At 39.0% G+C, this 23,826-nt stretch overlaps 1 protein-coding gene across 4 annotated transcripts in view; it reads left to right on the top strand.

Annotated features, from left to right (window-relative positions):
* MDN1 (midasin AAA ATPase 1) overlaps positions 1-23,826 on the top strand; it is a 180,378-nt gene that overhangs the window by 63,969 nt on the left and 92,583 nt on the right. For all 4 annotated transcript variants that reach the window (XR_002784801.2, XM_010602811.3, XM_023543791.2 and 1 more), the window contains 17 exons: positions 812-915; positions 5,862-6,006; positions 6,529-6,625; positions 7,728-7,841; positions 9,937-10,084; positions 10,392-10,502; positions 12,361-12,512; positions 13,144-13,322; positions 13,929-14,137; positions 14,314-14,460; positions 15,173-15,314; positions 16,631-16,765; positions 16,848-16,986; positions 17,559-17,697; positions 18,000-18,130; positions 19,189-19,333; positions 22,161-22,290. Coding sequence is in view for 3 of the 4 variants with exons in the window: in XM_010602811.3 (XP_010601113.2) it covers positions 812-915; positions 5,862-6,006; positions 6,529-6,625; positions 7,728-7,841; positions 9,937-10,084; positions 10,392-10,502; positions 12,361-12,512; positions 13,144-13,322; positions 13,929-14,137; positions 14,314-14,460; positions 15,173-15,314; positions 16,631-16,765; positions 16,848-16,986; positions 17,559-17,697; positions 18,000-18,130; positions 19,189-19,333; positions 22,161-22,290 (2,367 nt within the window). In the remaining variant the exon portion in view is untranslated. The remainder of the gene's footprint in view (positions 1-811; positions 916-5,861; positions 6,007-6,528; positions 6,626-7,727; positions 7,842-9,936; positions 10,085-10,391; positions 10,503-12,360; positions 12,513-13,143; positions 13,323-13,928; positions 14,138-14,313; positions 14,461-15,172; positions 15,315-16,630; positions 16,766-16,847; positions 16,987-17,558; positions 17,698-17,999; positions 18,131-19,188; positions 19,334-22,160; positions 22,291-23,826) is intronic.

Below are 23,826 nucleotides of genomic sequence, written 5' to 3'. Positions count from 1 at the left end.
GAGTCTAGGCATGATTCTCACAGAAACGTATCTGGTAATGCTGATGAATAAGTACTGGTGGTGGTCAGTCAGTGGTAATATTGATGTACAAGTAACATGTAGTGATCGGTAGGTCACCTTTTCTCAGCAAAAGAGCTAATTTCCAGAGAACTGAGCTGTATTCCATAGCCAGGGGCTTTTGGCAGCTTGCTTAAAATTTCTGTGCTTCTTTGTCTATAAAATGGGAATAAGAGTACCTGCTTTGAAGGGTCAGTGGGATAAATGAGTTAATAAACACACAAATGAGTTAATATAGTGCTGGCTCATAGTTAAAAAAACCGAAAAATAAACCAAACCCATTGCCGTCGAATTGATTCCGACATATAGCAATCCTGTAGGACAGAGTAGAACTGCCCCATACGGTTTCCAAGGAGCGTTTAACCGCTATGCTGCACATAGTTAGCATTATATAAATGCTTAGACTTATTCTTTTTACACTTCTAAGATGCTTAACTTTTGTGTGAGTTTCTCTAGCTGTATGTTTCACGTGTGTTTAAAATTTGTAATGAGTCCCTGGGTGGTGCAAATGGTAAATGCACTCAGCTGCTCATCCGAAAGGTTGGAGGTTCTAGCCACCCAGAGACACCTCAAAAGAAAGGCCTGGTGGTCTACCTGCGAAAAATCAGCCACTGAAAAGCCCTATGGAGCACAGTTCTCCAGTACACACGGGGTCTCCGTGAGTCCAAGTTGATTCTACAACAGCTGGTTTTGTTGAAAAGTTGTATGTATTACTCAAAATGTCTATTAAATTCTTGTCTTCATTCTTTTCTAGGATTACTTCTAAAAGAGAAGTGGGAAGCATTTGGCCTTAGACTCAGCCATGCCCAACAACAGATGAAAATGACTGAAAATGCCTTATTGTTTGCCTTTGTGGAGGTATTTTGTTTTAGTTACTTAGGTTAAGGGAATGTTGATATAATGCAAAATGCAAGTTTTAGGCACGCTGCTATTTTGTGTTCTCTTCAGGTTGATATTTTAGTACTTTCTGTTTAGAATTTAATAAACACTTAATGAAATAATACTTTGGGAGGGGGGAAGATTTTGAAAAATACGCTTTATGTGAGTTATAAAATCTTCATGGGTGCCATTCTTATTTTTTTAAAAGATATAGTTGAGGATAAATAGTGAACCCTGTATTCTTTTATAGCCTCTTCTCTGTGTGTGTGTGTGTCAGTCAGAGAAAGAACCATTCTCTTTAATGCTCCATTTTTTAGTTTAAATTTTATCTTGTGGTTGTTGAGAATATACACAGCAAACATACATTCAGTTGTTTCTGCATTTACCATTTAGTGACATTGATTACATTCTTGGAGTTATGCAACCATTCTCATCTTCCTTTTGTGAGTTGTTCCTCCCGTGTTAACATAAACTCACTGTTCCCTAAGGTTCCTGTCTCATCTTTCGAGTTGCTGTTACCAGTTTGATCCCATACAGATTGTTCTTAAAAGAGCATAATGCTCAAGGCAGACATTTTTTACTAGTTAAGCTAAATTATTGTTTGGTTTTAAGAAGACTTAAGGGGATATTACTGGTTTAAGGGTAGTACCCTATTTTTTTTTTTTTTTACGTGTCTGTCTATTTGTTATACTGTGGGGGCTTGTGTGTTGCTGTGATGCTGGAAGCTATGCCACTGGTATTCAGATACCAGCAGGGTCACCCATGGAGGACAGGTTTCAGCTAAGCTTCCAGACTAAGACAGACTAGGAAGAAGGACTCGGCAGCCTATTTCTGAAAAGCATTAGCCAGTGAAAACCTTATGAATAGCAGTGGAACATTGTCTGATATAGTGCTGGAAGATGAGCCCCCCAGGTTGGAAGGCACTCAAAAGATGACTGGGGAAGAGATGCCTCTTCAAAGTAGAGTCGACCTTAATGATGAGGATGGAGTAAAGCTTCCGGGACCTTCATTTGCTGATGTGGCGTGACTCAAAATGAGAAGAAACAGCTGCAAACATCCATTAATAATTGGAACCTGGAATGTACGAAGTATCAATCTGGGGAAATCGGATACCGTCAAAAATGAAATGGAATGCATAAACATCGATATCCCCGGCATTAGCGAGCTGAAATGAACTGGTATTGACCATTTTGAATCGGACAATCATATAGTCTACTATGCTGGGAATGACAACTCAAAGAGGAATGATGTTGCATTCATCGTCAAAAAGAACATTTCAAAATCTATCCTGAAGTACAGTGCTGTCAGTGATAGGATAATATCCATACGCCTACAAGGAAGACCAGTTAATATGACTGTTATTCAGATTTACACACCAACCACCAGGGCCAAAGATGAAGAAATAGAAGATTTTTTATCAGCTGCTACAGTCTGAAATTGACCGAACATGCAGTCAAGATGCATTGATAATTACTGGCGACTGGAACGCAAAAGTTGGATACAAAGAAGAAGGATCAGTAGTTGGAAAATATGGCCTTGGTGATAGAAACAATGCCGGAGATCGAATGATAGAATTTTGCAAGGCCAACAACTTCTTCATTGCAAATACCTTCTTTCACCAACATAAACGGTGACTATACACATGGACCTCGCCAGATGGAACACACAGAAATCAAATTGACTACATTTGTGGAAAGAGATGATGGAAAAGCTCAGTTTCATCAGTTAGAACAAGGCCAGGGGCCGACTGTGGAACAGACCATCAGTTGCTCATATGCAAGTTCAAGCTGAAACTGAAGAAAATCAGAGCAAGTCCACAAGAACCAAAATACGACCTTGAGTATATCCCACCTGAATTCAGAGACCATCTCAGGAATAGATTTGACGCATTGAACACTAGTGACCGCAGACCAGACAAGTTGTGGAATGACATCAAGGACATCATCCATGAAAAAGCAAGAGGTCACTGAAAAGACAGAAAAGAAAGAAAAGACCAAGATGGATGTCAGAGGACCCTCTGAAACTTGCTCTTGAGCATCAAGCAGCTAAAACAAAAGGAAGAATCAATGAAGTAAAAGAACTGAACAGAAGATTTCAAAGGGCCTCTCGAGAAGACAAAGTAAAGTATTATAATGACATGCGCAAAGAGCTGGAGATGGAAAACCAAAAGGGAAGAAAATGTTCGGCATTTCTCAAGCTGAAAGAACTAAAGAAAAAATTCAAGCCTCGAGTTGCAATAGTGAAAGATTCCATGGGGAAAATATTACAAGATGCAGGAAGCATCAAAAGAGGATGGAAGGAATACACAGAGTCATTTTACCAAAAAGAATTAGTCAGTGTTCAACCATTTCAAGAGGTGGCATATGATCAGGACCTGATGGTACTGAAGGAAGAAGTCCAAGCTGCTCTGAAGGCGTTGGCGAAAAACAAGGCTCCAGGAATTGATGGAATATCAATTGAGATGTTTCAGCAAACAGATGCAGTGCTGGAGGTGCTCACTCGTTTATGCCAAGAAATATGGAAGACAGCTTCCTGGCCAACTGACTGGAAGAGATCCATATTTATGCCTATTCCCAAGAAAGGTGATCCAACTGAATGTGGAAATTATAGAACAGTATCGTTAATATCACACGGAAGCAAAATTTTGCCGAAGATCATTCAAAAACGGCTGCAGCAGTATATTGACAGGGAACTGCCAGAAATTCAGGCCAGTTTCAGAAGAGGACGTGGAACCAGGGATATCATTGCTGATGACAGATGGATCCTGGTTGAAAGCAGAGAATAACAGAAGGATGTTTACCTGTGTTTTATGGACTATGCAAAGGCATTCGACTGTGCGGATCATAACGAATTATGGATAACACTGAGAAGAATTGGAATTCCAGAACACTTAATTGTGCTCATGAGGAACCTTTACATGGATCAAGAGGCAGTTGTTCGGACAGAACAAGGGGATACTGATTGGTTTAAAGTCAGGAAAGGTGTGCATGAGGGTTGTATTCTTTCACCATACCTATTTAATCTGTATGCTGAACAACTAATCTGAGAAGCTGGACTATATGAAGAAGAATGGGGCATCAGGATTGGAGGAAGACTCATTAACAACCTGCGTTATGCAGATGACACAATCTTGCTTACTGAAAGTGAAGAGGACTTGAAGCACTTACTAATGAAGATTAAATACCACAGCCTTCAGTATGGATTACATGTCAACATAAAGAAAACAAAAATCTTCACAACTGGACCAGTGAGTAACATCATGATAAACGGAGAGAAGATTGAAGTTGTCAAGGCTTTCATTTTACTTGGATCCCCAATCCACAGCCATGGAAGCAGCAGTCAAGAAATCAAAAGATGCATTGCATTGGGCAAATCTGCTGCAAATGACTTCTTCAAAGTGTTGAAGAGCAAAGATGTCACCCTGAAGACTAAGGTGCGCCTAACCCAAGCCATGGTATTTTCAGTCTCATCATATGCATGTGAAAGCTGAACAATGAAGAAGGAAGACTGAAGAAGAGTTGATGCCTTTAAATTGTGGTGTTGGCGAAGAACATTGAATATACCATGGACTGGCAAAAGAACGAACAGATTTGTTTTGGAAGAAGTGCAGCCAGAATGCTCCTTAGAGGCAAGGATGGCGAGACTGCGTTTTACATACTTTGGACATGTTGTCAGAAGGGATGAGTCCCTGGAGAAGGACATCATGCTTGGCAGAGTACAGGATTAGCATAAGAGAGGAAGACCCTCAATGAGGTGGATTGACACAGTGGCTGCAACAGTGAGCTCAAGCATAACAACGATTGTAAGGATTGCGCAGGACCGGGCAGTGTTTCGTTCTGTTGTGCGTAGGGTCGCTATGAGTCGGAACTGACTCGATGGCACCTAACAACAACAGGAACCCTATTTTTTATTCCTGGGTTTGAACAGTTCTGTTTGCTATCTTGTGACTCTGTAAGAAAGGTCAGCTTGATTAAACATTAGTGATTTGGGCTATTTTTTTTTGTCTTTTTAGTTGTTTCTCTGATAGTCTTTAGTCCACCTCTGTATGTCCCTAAAGGAGGTAGGTGTCTGATTTGAGATGGTGGTTTGGTGAGAGAGAGAAGTATCAGTCAGTTATATGTCCACTGGTGTGGGAAATTTGGTCATCAGTGTTTAATCTTAATATGACTGTTTCTAAAAGAAGCAACTAAAATGTCAAGTGCTCTATTAATACACTGGAATAAGTAAATTTGTTCTGTTTTATTTTTTAAAATAAATTTATAGAAGATACTTTGTTAGGATCAGTATGAAAACAAAAGTGTAGATCAGTTTAATACCAATAAAATAATTTCCATTTTTGATGTGTCATTTGAGTGGATTATAAGAGTTTTCATTGCTCTGAGAAATAGAGCTTGAGGAACTAAAATCTCTTTTCAGGCTAGACCTGCAGAAATATGATTTTAGATCTTCAAAAAAAAAAATCCAAACCCATCGCCGTTGAGTTGATTCTGACTCATAGCGATCTTCTTCAGAGACTGAGATGCTGTTAATACAACCACTGAACCCTCTGGTGATTTAGACATTTATCTGATCTTGGTGTACTCGTAACCTGACCTCGTATTTATTTTTAGTACCTTTAATATTTAAGCTGTTTTGCCCATACCTGAATACATTGTAGGTTAGCATTTACCTAACCACCTATATAATGAGAAGATCTAGTTTATTGCATCTTAGGGTCAAAGATACTCCCTTGGGCCTTTTGGCCTTTTGGGGCATTTGAAAAGTTAACTAGGCCATACTCTGCAGACCTGATGGCAACCGTTTGGCAGCTAGGACTAGGCTCACAAAGTGGGAGAGGTTTGCCCTTGCCTCTATTTCTAACCTTGCTTTTGGTGTGTGCCATTATTTGAAATGGATTCTTAACATGTGACTTTATCTTCTTCTAGGGCACATTAGCTCAGGCTGTAAAGAAAGGAGAGTGGATCTTGTTGGATGAGATTAATCTGGCTGCTCCAGAAACATTGGAATGCCTGAGTGGTTTACTTGAAGGCTCCTATGGCTCCCTGGTGTTGCTGGATCGAGGAGACACAGGTAGCACTAGGACCCCTTGGGTGTTTGACTTAGTGCCAAGCCTTTTGGCCAGTTTAGAGTGAGATTCTTTTGATTAGGTGGATTATATGGGCCTCCCAACAGGATTTGTTCATTTTTTAGCTATTCTTCTGCAAAGTGCATTGTACTGTTGTTAGGCGATATGGTGAATGCAAGGGTGAAAAAGACATAATTTGTAAAGGCATGTGGGTTGTGGATACTAGACATGCACATAAAGTGACAGAATACTCACAGGTGAATAGGTGATAAAAGACATAAGTAACTTTGAATAACCACACAAAAAAAGATGAAAGAATGGCAGCATCTAATTAAATTGTATACATAGGTCTGTACAGAGATTTCAGTGGGGTTTTAGAAAAGATAAGGAGGGATTGAGCAGCCAGCACCAACCTGAGGCAGGGTTGCTAGACCTGGGGTTCTGTCGAGCTAGAATTTCCCTGGGAACCTGTGGCTAATCACTTGATTTTTATAAGCTGTTAAAAATTTATGATTTTCTCCTAACAGAGCCATTGGTTCGTCATCCTGACTTCCGCTTATTTGCCTGCATGAATCCAGCAACTGATGTGGGCAAAAGAAATCTCCCACCAGGCATTAGAAACAGGTGAGGGGACGTGGCCTGATGTCGGAGACATTTTTTATTGATAGATTGGAAATAATTGATGTAACCAAACTTCATAACATTGAACAGAGTGTTTGAAATTTTTTGGCCTCCAATAGTGGACTGTATTTTCCTTTGTCAAAATTCTCTACTTTTGGTAGGTGGTATTAGTAAGAGAAACTCCAGAACACTGGAAAATTTCATTTCGGTTGTTAGTATGACACTTAATGGCTCATGGGTATTGTTGAAAGTCCTTCTTCCTCTTGATCCTACCTTGTAGCTATTAGAAATTTTTTATGTAACAGTATAAGTGCATTTCAGAAACATAGTCCTCTTTGGAGCATGGTGATGATCTGAAAAGGCCTTCTAAGTTTCTCTCAGTTTTCATCACCAAGCACAGGCATGAACACGGTACTTGGTTATCAATGTTTTATGTGTGTAATATTTAGGAACAGATAAATGACCATAGTTCATGAATATCTAAAGTTACTGTTTTTGGTAGCCTTTTGTTTTATTTTGAACTTTAAAATGCTGTTAAAAGTTGATTGGATTCTGCTTCATTATAAAACTAATAAAAGCTACTGAGGGAAATTTTAGAGGCTCCAATTGGTATGTATTTTCTCTTGCTCCAGCCATTTCATTTTTGGTGGCAAGGGAGTTTATTTCTTGTTGTACATAATATTTTGTTACACATACACCTTCTTAAAATGAGAATAAGTACATCTTATTTTTATAACTGTTTCACTTACAAAGACTATATATGGACGAGACTTCGTTGCCTGTGAGAAGTAATACCAGAACACAAAAACCCAACCCAGTGCTGTCGAGTCAATTCTGACTCATAGCAACCCTGTAGGACAAAATAGAACTGCCCCATGGGGTTTCCAAGGATAAGCAGTAGTAAAGGTAGTATTTTTGATAGCATCTATATTGCCTTTTATTTCATTTTGAACAGTCCATATCTCAAGTCGAAAGGCTTTTGTATTTTATACTGCAAGCAGTTAAAATGAGCTTACCTAACAACTTCTGTTTCCTGTTTTTCTGTTGTTGGAATAGCTGTATTAACTTCCTAAAAGATGGTTATTATTTAATAATTGTCTTATAGGTTCACAGAACTTTATGTAGAAGAATTAGACAGTAAAGAAGACTTACACATTCTTATTGTGGATTATCTGAAAGGATTGAGTGTGAACAAGAACACAGTGCAAGGAATCATAAAGTAAGTTCTCCTTGTGTGTCTATAATCTTTTCCTCAAACATAAAAAAATAATGTATTTCATGCATGTAGATGTTTGTTTTTCTTTTATGTATTTATTTTTTTGCTTCTAACAAGAGAAGACTGATGAAAGCAGTATTACTTGAATCTCTATTTTAAAGTTGGAACTTTATATGAACTTCCTTGGATTTTCCTAAGGAAACATACATAGGAACTGTGAATTACTACTACCTTTGAGAATATGTAAATAATTAGATAAAATTCTCGTAGTTGTTTGTGTACTCATAGCTAAGAGTTTGAATTTCTAGAGGAGATGTAAATGGCTTGTATTTTATTCTGTATTAATGAAATCTTAATTTTCGTATTTGTAATTTGTATACTAGCTATGTGGGATGTAAAAAGGTTGATATAGTTGATTCAGTCAAGTTTGGAATTAATAGATACTTAGCTGAATAGTGTATAGATAGAGTAGTCATGTGGCTTGGTGCTTTAATTTGAGTCTTCCCCTGGTTTTTGTATTCCATAAGGAAAGGGTCCAATCTTTTGTGTCGGACAAGCTTTGCGAGAAACAAATCATGCCATCTTGGGGAAGCCACTTACTTAACTTCCTCTGTGTCCTCTAGAAAGAAATATACAATATGTAAAAAGGTTGAAAAGGATCGTATTAGTGTTTTCAGGTTTATTTTGTGGTTAGTTCATTCATTTTTTAAATGCCCAGGAGCTAGGGATATAGCTGTTAATAAGACAGACAAAATCATGGTTCTTTTCATGGAGCTTTAATTCTAGAGGTGAAGATAACTAATAAAACTAATATGGAGAGGTGTAATATTATTTTAGGTTGTGATAAGTGAAGAAAAATAACACTTTATAAAGCAGTATGGGTCAGAAAGTGAAGTCTGGAAGTACTATTTCCAATACCTTAGGCAAGAAGGCATTTGTTTAAAATGCTTTAGAATTGAGCCTTGTTGGTACAACGGTTAAGTACTCAGCTAACCCAAAGGTTGGTGGTTCAAACCCACCGGCGACTCTGCAGGAGAAAAGACTGGTGATTTGATCCCATAAAGATTATAGCCTAAAAAAACCCTATCGGGCAGTTCTATTCTGTCATTTGCGGTTGCTATAAGTTGAAATTAATTGACTTGACAGCACACAACAACAACAACAATGGAATGGTTTACTACACCACACCCTGAATTGCAACACTTTTTGTTAGGCACGAATATTTGGACAATAGTAAAAACATGTGGTTAAAATTCGAGAGGCTGGAGATACAGCAGTGGGGCTAGGGATAAACCAGAGGCTCTTGTCAAATGCTGGTGGTGTAAGTAGTGTGTGTTCCATGCATTAAAAACCCCCTTCTGGAGTAGCTCTTTCTTCAGTCTCACTGGTGATATGTAGCTAGATTGCAAAGACTCAAGAAAAATCCCATTTGGGTAGGAACTTTATTTCATCTGTGATGCATATTTGATGACAGTTGGTCTTGTGGTATTTGATCATGAATTTTATAATTTGAAGCACTTCATGTTTCATTCTGAAATGTCTCCCATCTTGTCATCCCCTGTACTTCTCAAGTGTGGGAGGTATCTTCATGCTTTTTAATATTTTGGGATTACTGATTATAGCCATATTTGTAGCCTACCAGAACGACATGGTGTTTGTTCTGTTTGTCCACCACCATTATAAATTACACAGGGACTTTGTCTCCCAAGTTAGAACCAACTCTGGGTTTGGAGTCAGTATGTTCTTGCTAAGGGCCTCTTACATCTCATTTTCTTTCATGTAAGAGACAGAAGCTTCTTACCTCTTTCTGCCAGAACCTTTTTGCCAGAGCAATTGCAACTTGCACTTCCAGTTTCCCAAAGGGAGTTGATAGATCTTCATTGTATTATTTGGAAAGATAGCCTCTGAGTATGTGACAATACATTTAAAAAGATTCCCTGAGAGGTTTTGATGCATGCTTTAGGAAGTTGTGTCTAAGCTTAACTGTTTAAGATATATAAAGATGGTCTTTGGACCTTCTTTAGAAAAGTGGGAACAATAGCAAAATAATGAATCGTTACTGGTTAATAAAGTTGCCTGAATTGCATCTTCTTTGTAGCTTCTACACAGCTGTGCGGAAAGAGTCTGAGACCAAATTGGTGGATGGGACTGGCCACAGACCTCACTACAGCCTTCGGACCCTCTGCAGGGCCTTGCGATTTGCAGCCTCCAATCCATGTAGCAGCATCCAGCGCTCACTCTATGAGGTCTTTATAAAGGCTGTCTTTGGAGAGGGGCTTGGTTGGGCTCACCATAGGTTGGGCTCACCATAGGTTGGGGACAGTGGGGATGCAGCCAAGTTTGCCATGCTCTCTGCTTAGATTATTCTAGGACACCCCATGCCAGAACTACCCAGTTCTTTTTTTGTCCCCTTAACACATTTAAAAGTTGTTCTAAGAAGCAGCACCACTCAAGAGGTTTAACCTTTACGACGTTAAATTTTGTTCTTGAAATAAATTGGCCTGTTACTGCAGAGGGGTATTTAGTGTTATACATATTTGTGTTTTTTTCTAGGGCTTTTGTTTGGGTTTCTTAACACAGCTTGACAGGGCATCACACCCACTAGTTCAGAAGCTTATTTGCCAACACATTGTTTCTGTCAATGTCAAAAGTCTGCTGAAGCAGGTATGTGATCTTTTGAATTTTGACTGTTTAGCATATAAATGAAAGGCTGAATTATCAAATCTTCAGGTGGTTTGTGTTTTAGAAAACTTTTCTAATTTTAAAAGAAATCTGTTGAAAAAAGTTAAACATTACAGAAATGTGTCATTACAAATAGCGAAAGTTCCCTATAATCCTGCTCTTGGGAAATACAAAGCCTGTAAATAGACCTTTCCCGTGTAAATTGTATATGTGTTTCGTTTTCCTTACGTTAAAATTCTGATGTGTATGTGCGTGTATAGCTTTATTAGGCAAATTCTAATATTTATTTAATATAAGTGGGAACATATCGTAGGAATGTTCTATAGCATCCCCTCCCCCCTTTTTAAAATATTTTATTCTGTTTTTGGTGAAAGTTTACACAGAAAATTAGGTTCTCATTTAACAATTTCTGTACATCTTGTTCAGGGACATTGGTTACATTTTTCACACTATATCAACATTCTCATTATTTCCATTCTGGCTGTTCTGTTTCCATTGGTCTAGCTTCCCTGTCCCCATTTGGTTGAGGGTAAATGTTTACTGTGGCATCCCTTCTTAGCCGAACTATATCTTGAATATTTTATTCCAGAGATCCCTCTGTCATGCTTTCTAATGGTATGGGCACATAGTCCCCATTGGATGGTTGCACTATAATTACACTATTATTTAGTGCAACTTTTTTTTTTTTTTTTTTGCTTGTTTAGACAAACCATTTGAGTTTAACAGTGAATTACAGAGTAGCGTACATAGTACTGAAAAAAGGCTCAGAGAAACTGGTTCACCAGCTGGCTTGTTTATATGTTGATTGCTTCCTCTTTAGGGAAGAGAGAGCCTTTGAGACTTGTAGTTATTTGGGGCTCAACCTTTTTTTTTTTCCTTTTTTAAACTTTTCAATTAGCACATGAATAAATACTTCTTAAGAACTGTAAAAATGTTGACAGAAGACTCAAGTTTGCTTTACCTACTATCCCAATACCAGTTTTGCCTCCTTACTCATTTTTTTGTGTGTTCTTCGTGGTTGTGATGGAATCTTAGAGATCATTTTTCTCCACTGCCTCTTAGCACAATTAAAAAAAAAAAACCAAACCAAACCCATTGCAGTCAGTCCATTCTGACTCAGAGCAACTGTATAGGATAGAGTAGAACTGCCCCATAGGGTTTCCGAGGAGCTCACGGCCGGTGAATTCGAACTGCTGACCTTGATTAGCGGCCGAGCTCTTAACCACTGCACCACCAGGGCTCTGTAAGGAACCCCAGCAGTGCGTAGAATTACAGCTTTAAATCAGAGGGCCAGATGCTCTAGAAATACTTTCCTGTGACTATACATTTGACCACTATTTGACCATTTTTGATTTATAAACAATGGCAGTTTTGTATGGTTCAGTTTAATTTCCACTGTATCTTGGAAAGATCATTCCATCTTCTGAAATACAATCCTTGATGGAGTAATTTCTCTGAAGGATCAATTTTCCTTTAATGCCTTTTTGGTAGAACATGATTTATATGAAATATATAGCTTTGACCAAAATACTTCACCAGTGAGAATTTTGATAGGTGAGAGAAGAGAACTGCTTCCTGAAATAATTGAGAAATTGTTTTGATTCAAGTGTTTTCCAAACCCACCTACCCCCACCCCAATTTTAAAACGAATACATGCTGCCATTTTGTTTTCATTCCTCAAACTAATTTTTTAAAAACATTTGTCCATGGATGTTAATGCTGAACGCACCCTGAACAACGTAGCGTTCTTAGTAACAACTTCTTTTCCTACTTTATACCCCTTTCTTAAAGATGCGCCATTGTAATGTATGGTGGGTTATACCTCTGTTTTGTCTTTCAGCCTATTCCAGAACCGAAAGGAGGCCGGCTTATCCAGGTTGAAGGTTACTGGATATCTGTGGGAGACAAGGAACCTACAATAGATGAGACGTATATTCTCACGTCTTCTGTCAAGCTGAACCTGAGAGATATAGTCCGAGTGGTCTCTGCAGGGTGTGTGGCCCTTGTCTTCCGTGCTCTGGGTTTCTACCAGCATACCGATTTGATGACACTCCAGTCTTCCTTGACTTTCAAAGTGCTTTATTGCTACTCACTTGCTAGCTGAATAATTCCTTTCTAAAGTCAATATTGTGACTTTTCTACTGGAATGCGGCATTGTCTGGAGTTGCACCTTCAGTGGAAACAATTCTGATGCAGACTGTTTTGCTCAGTCATCTTCAAAGCTGCTTTTCAGTGTTGTGTTGATGAACACTTGTCACCCATTATTTGATAAATGAATAATAATTAGTGTCACTATTTTCCACAAGTAGCATGAGAGATACTAGAATTACTCTCCTCATTGATTTCCCAAGGAATTATTTTTAGATTGAAACTTCTCAGGGCTTGAGAGACATTCTATTAGTGGTGTGTAGGTGTCTATAGAAATGTTTTTTATGATGATGTTAAATGATTCAGTCATTCTTTTTTTTTTTTTTTTTAAATCACTACTCAAATTAATTCTGATTTCTTTTCTTTGATTTCTTTTTTTTTTTTTTAAATCACTACTCAAATTAATTCTGGTTTCTTTTCTTTCTTTGATTCTTTTTTTTTTTTTTTTATTGCTCTATTGGCTGATCTTTTAAAGAACCTACCCAGTGCTAATTCAGGGAGAAACATCAGTTGGTAAGACAAGCCTGATTCGGTGGCTGGCTGCAGCCACTGGGAACCACTCTGTGCGTATAAACAATCATGAACACACGGATATTCAGGAGTATATTGGTTGCTATACATCTGATGCCTCAGGGAAGCTGGTGTTTAAAGAAGGTAGGTTAGTTTTCTGTTCCATGGGTTTACGGGTTTGTTCTTGTAGACCTATTTCCCCAAGTAATATTCTTCAGCCTTTCTAGTTGAAGCACATGGACCTCTGCTGTAACAGATGGTTTTTCTTTGCCCCTGAACTACATGACAGTTAAGGGTTGATAAGGGCCCAGCTTCCTTTGGGTCCCACTAATCTTGTCAGCTGTTCATGGCACTTGGGCCCGGGTCTTAAAGAGTGCTGTTGAACTGCTGTGCCATTTCCGAGAGACTCAAAGGAAGGGGTGAGCATCGAGCAGGGAAAAGCTGGCGATGGGTATGAGAAGTAGTAATTTAATGAAATTAGGCTGTAGGGGGAAATAATAAACAAGTTGGAAATGTGATATTTGTCAGCCTTGGCTCCTCTTCAGAGGGAAATAAAAGGACTATTTTCATTGAAAATTACGCTTCCTTGACATGCAAGGTCACAATTTGTTGTGAGGCAGGACTAGCTGCAGAGAGTCATTTGCTTTGAAACCTAATAATAATCAACAATTTTTTGATGTGTATAAAACATTAAAAAAAAGTTTTTTGACTGATTTGTGCCCTAATTCTCAGTGGTTATTTTTTTCCAAGGTGTTCTTATTGATGCTATGAGAAAGGGCTACTGGATTATTTTAGATGAATTAAATCTGGCCCCTACGGATGTTTTAGAGGCACTGAACCGACTCTTGGATGATAACCGTGAATTGCTCATAACAGAAACACAAGAAGTTGTTAAAGCACACCCTCGATTCATGCTTTTTGCCACCCAAAATCCCCCAGGACTTTATGGAGGTAGAAAGGTGTGTAGCATTTTCACCCTTCTTCCGTTTGCGACTGCATTGAGTAGTAAATCTTTCTTGGTAAGAGTGAGACGTTTTTGCATCTTTTGGAGGGTTTTTCTTTTTGTTTTGTAGTAGGGTCTCCGGTTAGAAATTAGGAGACCCTTTTTACCATAGTCTTTCTGTGCATTTCCTAGGTGCTTTCTAGAGCCTTCAGGAACCGGTTTGTAGAATTGCACTTTGATGAATTGCCTAGTTCTGAGTTGGAAACAATCTTGCACAAACGGTGTAGTTTGCCACCCTCCTACTGCAGCAAGTTGGTTAAAGTAATGCTGGACCTTCAGGTATTTCATCTTCTCATCACTTAGTTTTGAATGGAATGTATTGATTAGATTTTTTGGTGATCAAATTTGACAGTTTATTTTGGTGGCAACAAAAGTCTATCCTTCCCCTCCCTCCCCCCAGTGAAGCTCTTGTTTTTAAAATGCATTTTGTTCACTTTTTGTCTTGTTTTGTGTGTATTTTAACATCATGATAAAAGTTTTTCTGGTATTCATATATCCGGCAGTTCTGATATTCGAAAGAATACAGTTCTTGAGTTGACAGAATTGAAGACATTTTATGTATCTCCTTTCTTTGTCAACTGCAAAGCTAGTTGTTTTATTTTATAAGCCTAAAAGTTTGTTCACCGGAAGGTATGGATGGTCAAATTACTTTTTAGAAAGTTGAAATAATTTATATATTTTATCATTATGGTACTATAGTGTGGTACAAATTTTCATGCATCTTTGCCACCATTTGTATTGCTATTTATAATTTTTTTCTATGTGACTTACGAGACATGGAGTTCCATTGTTTATTTGTATTCTTTATTTATACATGAATTTAACATTTTTTTCAGATGATTGCACCCCATTTTCATTTCTTATTTTTAAATTAATCTTCAGTAGAATGAAATCATTTTAATGGGAGCTTAAGTTTGTTAGAGATTTTATGTAAGTTGTTACACATGCTTGCCATTTAGTACAACTAACGCCTGTTTTCATGCTCTAATAGTCCTATCGCAGAGGTTCTTCAGTGTTTGCCGGAAAGCAGGGCTTCATTACTCTTCGTGATCTGTTCCGATGGGCCGAAAGGTACAGATTGGCTGAGCAGACTGAGAAGGAATATGACTGGCTGCAACATTTAGCCAATGATGGTATGTTTTCAATCAAATGCTCCCAAACTATAAAGTTATGCCAGATGTCAAACTTTTTTATTAAAACAAATCTTGCACCAAAATGGGGTTGATATGCATACTTTACACAGTATTCCAGAAGCAGCCTTTCTTTATCCTAAGTCCCAACTGCTGTTGTAAATGGCCCTATTTGTGCAGGCCTCTGTGCTAGTACAGATTGGTAACTAAGGTTTCCTCACTCTTGCTTTAGGTGGCCACACATAGGAGTCAGAATATGGGCACAAACCCTTTGGGAGTTCAGGCTGGTGCTTGGTGGTAGTTTGTGGATCATTTCTTTGCAGCTGACCAGTGTGGTGACCGCAGATACTTGTGTTTCTGCCTTAGGCACCCATGGAAAACTGATGTGTCAGATAATATCAGATTTCTGAATGAAGGGAGTTACATTATCTGAGGCTCATATTTGGTAATTTTGGTTTAAACTATAGGAAGAATTTATATGTTCCTCTCAGTGGTAGAAAGCATTTCAGAATCTTCTGATATGAAAAGTGCTGATCAGTTATTAATACAGTAGTTAATAGAGTAAAAAAAACTAGCCCATGAGGGTTTTATTTCCTGGTAAAGAATAGATGGAGGGAAGAGCACAGTTGTTGAAAGCTTCTTCATTGAGGTATAACACCCAGTGAAGTGGGTGAAGTGCAGTGACATTTTGTGTGCAGCCTGGTGGATTTATATACATAGGTACCCATGTAAATCACCACGTAGACCAAGATTTAAAATACTTCCAGCACCTCAGAAGGTTCCCACTCTGACTTTTGTTGCCACTGGTTGATTTTTGTCTGCCTGAGCTTCACCTGAATAGAATCATGCAGTATGTACTCTTCTGGGTCTGGCTTCTTTCACTCAGCCTAAGCGAGATTTAACCACACTGTTATGCTTACCAGTACTTCATTATTTATTTATTTTTATTGTTGGATGGTATCCCCTTTGTATGGAGATAATTTTTTTTATCCATTCTCTTATTGATGGACGTTTGGGTTGTTTTCATTCTTTACCTATTAGAAAATAAGGTGATTTGAACATTCTCGCGCAAGTCTTTTGGTATATACACATTTGCTCATTTGTGTTTGAGTATGCTGAAGTAATATTGCTGGGTCATAGGGCAGGCGTGTGGTAAATTTTAACAGCTTCTCATAGTTTTCCAGAGTAGTTAGTTTTTCAGGTTTCTACTTCATCCAGCAGTGTATGAGAGTTGCCATTGCTCCATATTCCTATCAACCTTTGGTATTGCTGCTAGACGCTTTCGATTGTTCGTTGTCCCTTTTTTTTTTTTTTTTAAGGTTTTATGCTCCTGGCAGGGCGAGTCAGGAAGCAGGAGGAGGTCAGTGTGATTCAAGAAGTCCTTGAAAAACATTTTAAGAAAAAATTGTGTCCTCAATCCCTTTTCTCCAAAGAAAATGTCCTAAAATTGCTAGGTGAGTAGGCCATAAAGCTCAGCAGAGAATGACTAGAGTTGCACTGATATTAGGATTCTAATACTTATTTTGCCTCCAATAGGTAAATTGTCTACTCAAACATACAAACTGGAGTCCAAGTTCAGCCACATCGTGTGGACCGAGGGCATGCGGAGACTGGCCATATTGGTGGGAAGGGCATTAGAATTTGGTGAACCAGTACTGCTCATTGGAGACACTGGGTAAAATTGTGTGACAGCTCATTACCATAGGATTACTCGAGTTATATCTCTGAAGGATTCATTAGGAAATCTTCTTTGTCATTTCTTTTCCTTCCTTTTTGTTTTAGAGAAACAAGTAAGAGGTCTGTTACTGCTTCCTTTCCCTCACCTTCAGATTAGATTTCTCTTTCCTGGAAAAGGATGATTTCCTGCATCATTATCATTGGGGGTGTTTTTTCTATTCTCTTCAACAGTGAGATTCATCCTTAGGTGTGTGGAGAAGAGCAGATGAGCTAGTGTCTTTTGAAAGTCTGTAAGGATTGGGTTCCTTTCCATCCCTTAGTGGTTATTAGTAGAACTAGGAAGGATGGAATTAGTGCAGTGTTTGCCATTTTTGATAAAGAACATGCTGAGTGCTTGTGTTTTGAGTAAGGGCACCCAGAGACTACAGTGCAGGGCCACCACATTGGCCAGAGTTGTCTGTTGCTGGAGTGAGCCTTGCACTATGGCTTAGTTCTTTTGCTGACTGGGGCAGGCATTTATGTGTGTCTTTGGAGCACCTGCCCCTTGTTAAACTGGTATGTCTCTAACAGGTGTGGGAAAACTACTATCTGTCAGATGTTTGCAGCATTGGCAAATCAGAAATTATACGCAGTCAATTGCCACTTACATATGGAGACATCGGACTTCTTGGGAGGGCTGCGGCCAGTGAGACAGAAGCCAAAGGACAAGGTTTGTTGTGTAGCAAATAATGTTGTGGTCTTTCAACTACAGTTGGCTGTGTACATGAGTCAGCTGGGATTTTGTTCATGGTGGGGTTTCTGGGTTCCAGTTAGATTATATGTGACTGTGTTATCTGCCGATTTTCACACGTCTGCAAGGGACCTTCTTGAGCATCCTGGCCCACAGATTCTGTGCCTTGTTCTCATCTCCTTCCTTCTGCAGAATGACCCTAGCAGATAACCATCCATCTGTGTATTGTCTTGTGGAGCACCTGCCCTTTAATTTTCCCCTCATTCATTTCCAAATTTTAGGAAGAAATTGACACATCAAGGCTCTTTGAGTGGTATGATGGGCCTCTGGTTCTGGCCATGAAGGAGGATGGCTTTTTCCTCTTAGATGAGATCTCGCTGGCTGATGACTCCGTCCTAGAAAGACTCAACAGGTACATGCGTGAGAACTTCACCCTGGGTTCACTGTTTTTACTGGTCTGGTATTTATAAATAATAACTCTTATGCATGATAATGTCTCTTATAGGTGCATTGTAAGTGTTTGGAAATATTGATGACTTACTGCCTTTTTAAGTTTTAGCACTCCTTTAAGAGACTTAATTGGCTTTTTTTTTACTATCAATAATCAGAAAGGCAGGGCTGTTGGATGGCAGGGTAAAGTTAAAATTCTTGCTTTAGGCAAATTATGTGCCTACTATCTTAATATTTTGAAAGAGCTAGAAGTAGAATTCTAGATCATAATGGCTATTATCTCAAAACCTCAGACTAATAAGAGTCTCGATGTAGCAACACCTATTTTTATCTTTGTTGAAGTATAAATTACCTATCATAAAATCTACCCATTTTAAATGTACAATTAAATGAGTTTTAGCAAATTTACTGAGTTTTGCAACCACCACAGTCCAGTTTTAGAACATTTTCATCATTCCGATAACATTCCCTTTTCACATTTACAGTTAATCCCTGGTCCTACCTCCTGCCCTGGGCAACTGCAGATCTACTTCATGTTTCTATAGATCTGCTTTTTCTGGACATTCCATATAAATGGTCTCTTGTGTCTGGGTTCTTTCACTTTGCATATTATGTATCAATATTTTGTCCCTTTTCATTCCCAGTAGTAACCATTGTATAGATACACCACATTTTGTTTATCCATTCACCAGTTGATGGATATTTGGGTTATTTCTACTTTTTGCAATTATGAATAATACTGGTATGAACATTTACATGTAACCAGTTTTAAGACAAATGCCTTAATAGAGCATAAGTGGGAAAAGGTGTTCTTTTTCTCTTGAACAGAAATATTCTGTTACCTGGGCATTTAGAATAGTGAGTCATTTTTAAATTTATGGCAGACTGTTAACTAAAGTGAAAGCTCAGCAGAGGAGGTACTTTTTTTTCCTTTTTGAAGAACATTGAGGCCTACAAAATAGAAAGAACACAGAAACCTTTTCTAATCTTAGATATATCTTTAATTTTTCTGTCTTTTAGTGTCCTTGAAGTGGAAAAGTCTCTGGTATTAGCGGAAAAAGGCAGTCTAGAGGACAGGGATAACGAGGTAGAGCTGTTGACTGCTGGGAAAAAATTCCGTATCTTAGCAACCATGAACCCTGGGGGCGACTTTGGAAAAAAAGAGGTACAATTTTGTTTCCCGGAGCCTAATTTTTTTCTAGTTTTTGACTTCACTGAGCTAGCACCCATAAATACTGTATATAAAAATGGATTTGGAATTTTATATTGGGTAAATACCGGGTAAAAGATTAAAATCCAGAGTACTGTAGCGTCGCCATGAATTGTACTCTACTTGATGGCAACTTGTTTTGTTTTGCTGGAGTAAAAGATAAGTCTGACAGATAAACATTTCCTTATTTGACTTCTTACTTTCTCTCAGTATCAGAAATTTCATTAAGTGTTTCAGTCGCTTTGTCTAGCCCTTTACATACGTTACTAGGAGCCCTGTGAGAAAGGTATTATTCCAGTCTTACAGATGAGAAAAATTAGAACTGAAATTTGAACTTAAGCTCTGCTTCTAGAGTCCACTGTCTTAAGTGCTAATCTGGCTTTATGAGTGATTTTAAAGTGACCAAATAAATAAATAAAATAAAAATTCACAGCCAGAAACCTCTTCTGGTTTTGTAGTTAGAACTTACCTGTTCTCTTAAGGGTTGTATGGGTCACTGCCAGACTGTTGGTAAAGTCAAGGGCAAAGAGCAGTTCTTTCTGCTCAGAGATGCGTTTGGATCCAGTTAAGAACCAACAGCCCTGTGACTTGCAGGCTCATGAAGCCTTTTGGTAGAGATGTCAGTATTATTTACAGGATACTGGTTTGTTATGTTAGTGAAAGAATAGTATATTTAATAGGTCTGAGATAATGAGAAAAAATAGAGGGGTTAATCTTGAATGAAGTCAGTTAAGATCCTTAGTAACTGGGTGAGTGTCAGAAATGTGGACATGATATTTGGGGCCTAGTTTTCCTTAGCTCAGAGTCCCTGAGTGATGTAAACGGTTAAAGTGCTTGGCTGGCTGCTAACTGAAAGGATGGGTTTTCAAGTCCACCCAGAGGCACTTCAGAAGGAAGGCCTGGAAAGTTAAAAAAAAATCAGCCCTTGAGGACTTCTAAGTCAATTGGCAAAATAATCCTATTATGAAAACATTCTGCATCCCACTTTGAAATGTGGCGTCTGGGGTCTTAAATGCTAACAAGCAGCCATCTAAGATGCATCAATTGGTCTCAACCCACCTGGATCAAACGAGAATGAAGAACACCAAGGTCGCATGATAACTAAGAGCCCAAGAGACAGAAAGGGCCACATGAACCAGAGACCCACATCATCCTGAGACCAGAAGAACCTAGTTGGTGCCCGGCCACAACCGATGACTGCCCTGACAGAGAGCACAACAGAGAACCCCTGAGGGAGCAGGAGATCAGTGGGATGCAGACCCCAAATTCTCACAAAAAGACCATACTTAATGGTCTGACTGAGACTAGAGGAATCCCGGCGGTCATGGTCCCCAAACCTGTTGGCCCAGGACAGGAACCATTCCCGAAGATAACTCATCAGACATGAAAGGGACTGGACAGTGGGTAGGAGAGAGATGCTGATGAAGAGTGAACTATTTATATCAGGTGGACACTTGAGACTGTGTTGGCATCTCCTGTCTGGAGGGGGGATGGGAGGATAGAGAGAGTTGGAAGCTGGCAAAATTGTCATGAAAGGAGAGACTGGAAGGGCTGACTCATTAGGGGGAGAGCAAGTGGGAGTACGGAGTAAGGTGTATATAAACTTATACGTGACAGTCTGACTTGATTTGTAAACATTCACTTGAAGCTCAATAAAAGTTAATAAAAAAAAAAAATCAGCCCTTGAATACCCTACGGAGCACAGTTCTCAGACACACATGGGGTCACTGGGAGTTGGAATCAAGTTGACGGCAACTGGCTTATTTTCCTCGGTAGCATGAGAGGAATGATTATCACTGTTCCAAGAAATGCTGTCCAGAGAAGCAATAAAATATACCATAGTTTCAAACTCAGAATGTAAAAACTGGCTCACTGGCAGATAGAAATACCACAAAAAGTTCTGAATTCAGGATTGTATATGTTAACTTGCCTGTCAGGTTAGCTTAAATTTTCTTTATGACAAAGGTCACCAACTTTCACCTAAAGGAAAGCTACTTTAACCTGAGCGCCAGAGTTGCTGCTTGTCTAGGTTGGAGATGAGGAACACTTTGGCATTCACTAGGTCTTCACTGGGTTGCTTCTGAGTACAGGCACTGACTGGTCCTGGTCTTCTCTGGTAGGCCAGATAGAGGATGGAGTTTATAGTCAGGTAAACAGGAAAGCAATGACTACTGAAAATTTCATGCTTTTATCATTGTAAAAATTTGAAGGGTCATCAGGGGTTAACTGACCTAGCAGAGTGGAAAGAACAATTTAGACAGAGGGCAAAAGCCCTGAGGTTGGAGAGGCTAAACAGTTCTTTGTTATACCAGATGTAAAGTATATTCCTCCTTAAAATTTTACTACCTTTGAGTCACATAGAAGTATTCTCCTTGTACTTCATACAGCCCTTCCCTATGGGAAGATAGCTATTTTTTCCTCTAAAGCATTGGTTATATGGCTGACGGTAAAGGAAGAGATGTCATTTAAGAGAAAGAATTCAGATTTGGGAGTCACCCACCTGGATTGGAATCCGGCTTCCACCACTTACGCTATAGGACCTTGAAGCTCTGTACCCTCTCTATAAAGGATTGGTGATAATACTGGCTTGGAGGTGTGGTGGAAATTAATGGATGACATATATAGGGAGCCAGGACAGAGCAACAAATGGTATCTAATAACAGAGGTAATAAAAGAAGCATCTAGTTCTTCCCAGGCTGACAACTGACATTCTTTCAAAGGGCTTGTTTTCTAGCTCTCCTCATAGGTTTTAAATTCACACAGGAGTTTGTGTTCCTTACAGCTGTCTCCTGCCTTAAGAAACCGGTTTACTGAAATATGGTGCCCTCAAAGCACAAGCCGTGAAGATTTGATTCAGATTATCAATCGCAGTCTTCGTCCGGGATTGTCTCTGGGCAGAGTAGATCATAAAGGTGAGAATTTTCAGGTGGTGGTGGTAATTGGACGTGAGGGGTGTGGCACAGGAGGTTAGCAGTATGTAGATTTAATGTGTTATAGGGAGAAATGGGAGCCCCGGTGGCGCAGCGGTTAAGAGCTCAGACTGCTAACCAAAAGGTTGACAGTTCTGATCTGCCAGCCTTTCCTTGGAAGCCCTATGGGGTAGTTCAACTCTGACCTATAGGGTTGCTGTGAGTCAGAATTGACTCGATGACAATGGATCTGGTTTTGGTTTTGAGAGAGAAGTGAGGTAGAGAATAGACCGAAATAGATTTAAGGAAAACATGGTAATAGGCTGATACTGTCTATTAAAGTGCCCCTCGTACACATTGGAAACCCTGGTGGCGTAGTGGTTGAGAGTTTGGCTGCTGTCCAAAAGGTCAGCAGTTTGAATCCATGAGGTGCTCCTTGGAAACCCTATGGGGGCAGTTCTACTCTGTCCTGTAGGGTTGCTGTGAGTTGGAATTGACTTGATGGCAATGGATTTGTTGTTTCTTTTGGTTGTACACATTGCCTCCTTCACGCGAGTTATTAAGTTCTATCTTCCTTCCTGTTTCACCATTGGCCATCTTTATATGAGGTACATTTATTGGCTAAAGATGGGGACTTTTTTGTTGAAATTTTAGTCATTACCACCTTGAGAAAATGTTCATAGGATTTTAAAATGCATTTCTTTAGTTGTCATCAGCTAATTTGCTGTTCTTTCATTGAATTTTTAATTTTTCTGTTTATTATGAAACATTTCAAAGATAAGGAAAATAGAATAGTTTTAAAAAAACCTCCCATATACTAATAACTTAGATTTCACAATTCTTAAAATTCTAGTAAGAGTAAAAAAAATATATGTTTTTAAAAATTTTTATTGAGCCCAGATTCCTTTGATATATGTGTTAGACATTGGATGGGCTGTATTTAGAACCCAGATCTAGTTCCAAGCTTTAATACATAGCTTTTTTGATCAAGTGCCTGTTTCTTAAAGACTAATTAAGGGATATCTGTTGCTTTGGGACTGGGATTCATGGTTATGTTCAATTTTTTAAAGATGCCCTGAAGCACAGCTTCAGAATTAGGTAGGATAGTTATGGGAAGCAGCTGCAGAGAAACCAGGATCACCCATGGTCTTTTAGGAAAGACTCTTTGGTCTTTTGAGCAAAGACAGAAGACTCCTTTAAGAATGACCTGAACAGAACTGCCACATTCTCATATCCAGTGCTGCCTGAACCCCTGGATCTGACCCATGTGCGTTCCATGTCTTGTTAAACATACTGCTTTCTCTCTAGTCTCCCCGCTCCCCGGCCCACGCCAATATGACAGCCACTCGGTGGCACAAACATTGACTAGGTCTATAGTTTTCAATCTCGTCTGGAGGAGTTGTTGGTCCCCACACCCAGGCAGAGATGTCTTCAGTTTCCACATTTTGTTTTAGTCTCCACATAGATGTCTAGCCTCCAGGGTATTCATAACTATATTTTTATGCAAATAATGCACGCTTTCTGTATTTGCTAACTGCT

Source organism: Loxodonta africana, chromosome 1 (genome assembly GCF_030014295.1).
Source record: "Loxodonta africana isolate mLoxAfr1 chromosome 1, mLoxAfr1.hap2, whole genome shotgun sequence".
NCBI lineage: Eukaryota > Metazoa > Chordata > Mammalia > Proboscidea > Elephantidae > Loxodonta > Loxodonta africana.
Note: the sequence above shows the minus strand (reverse complement) of the source record. Positions and strands in the feature narration are given on the sequence as shown.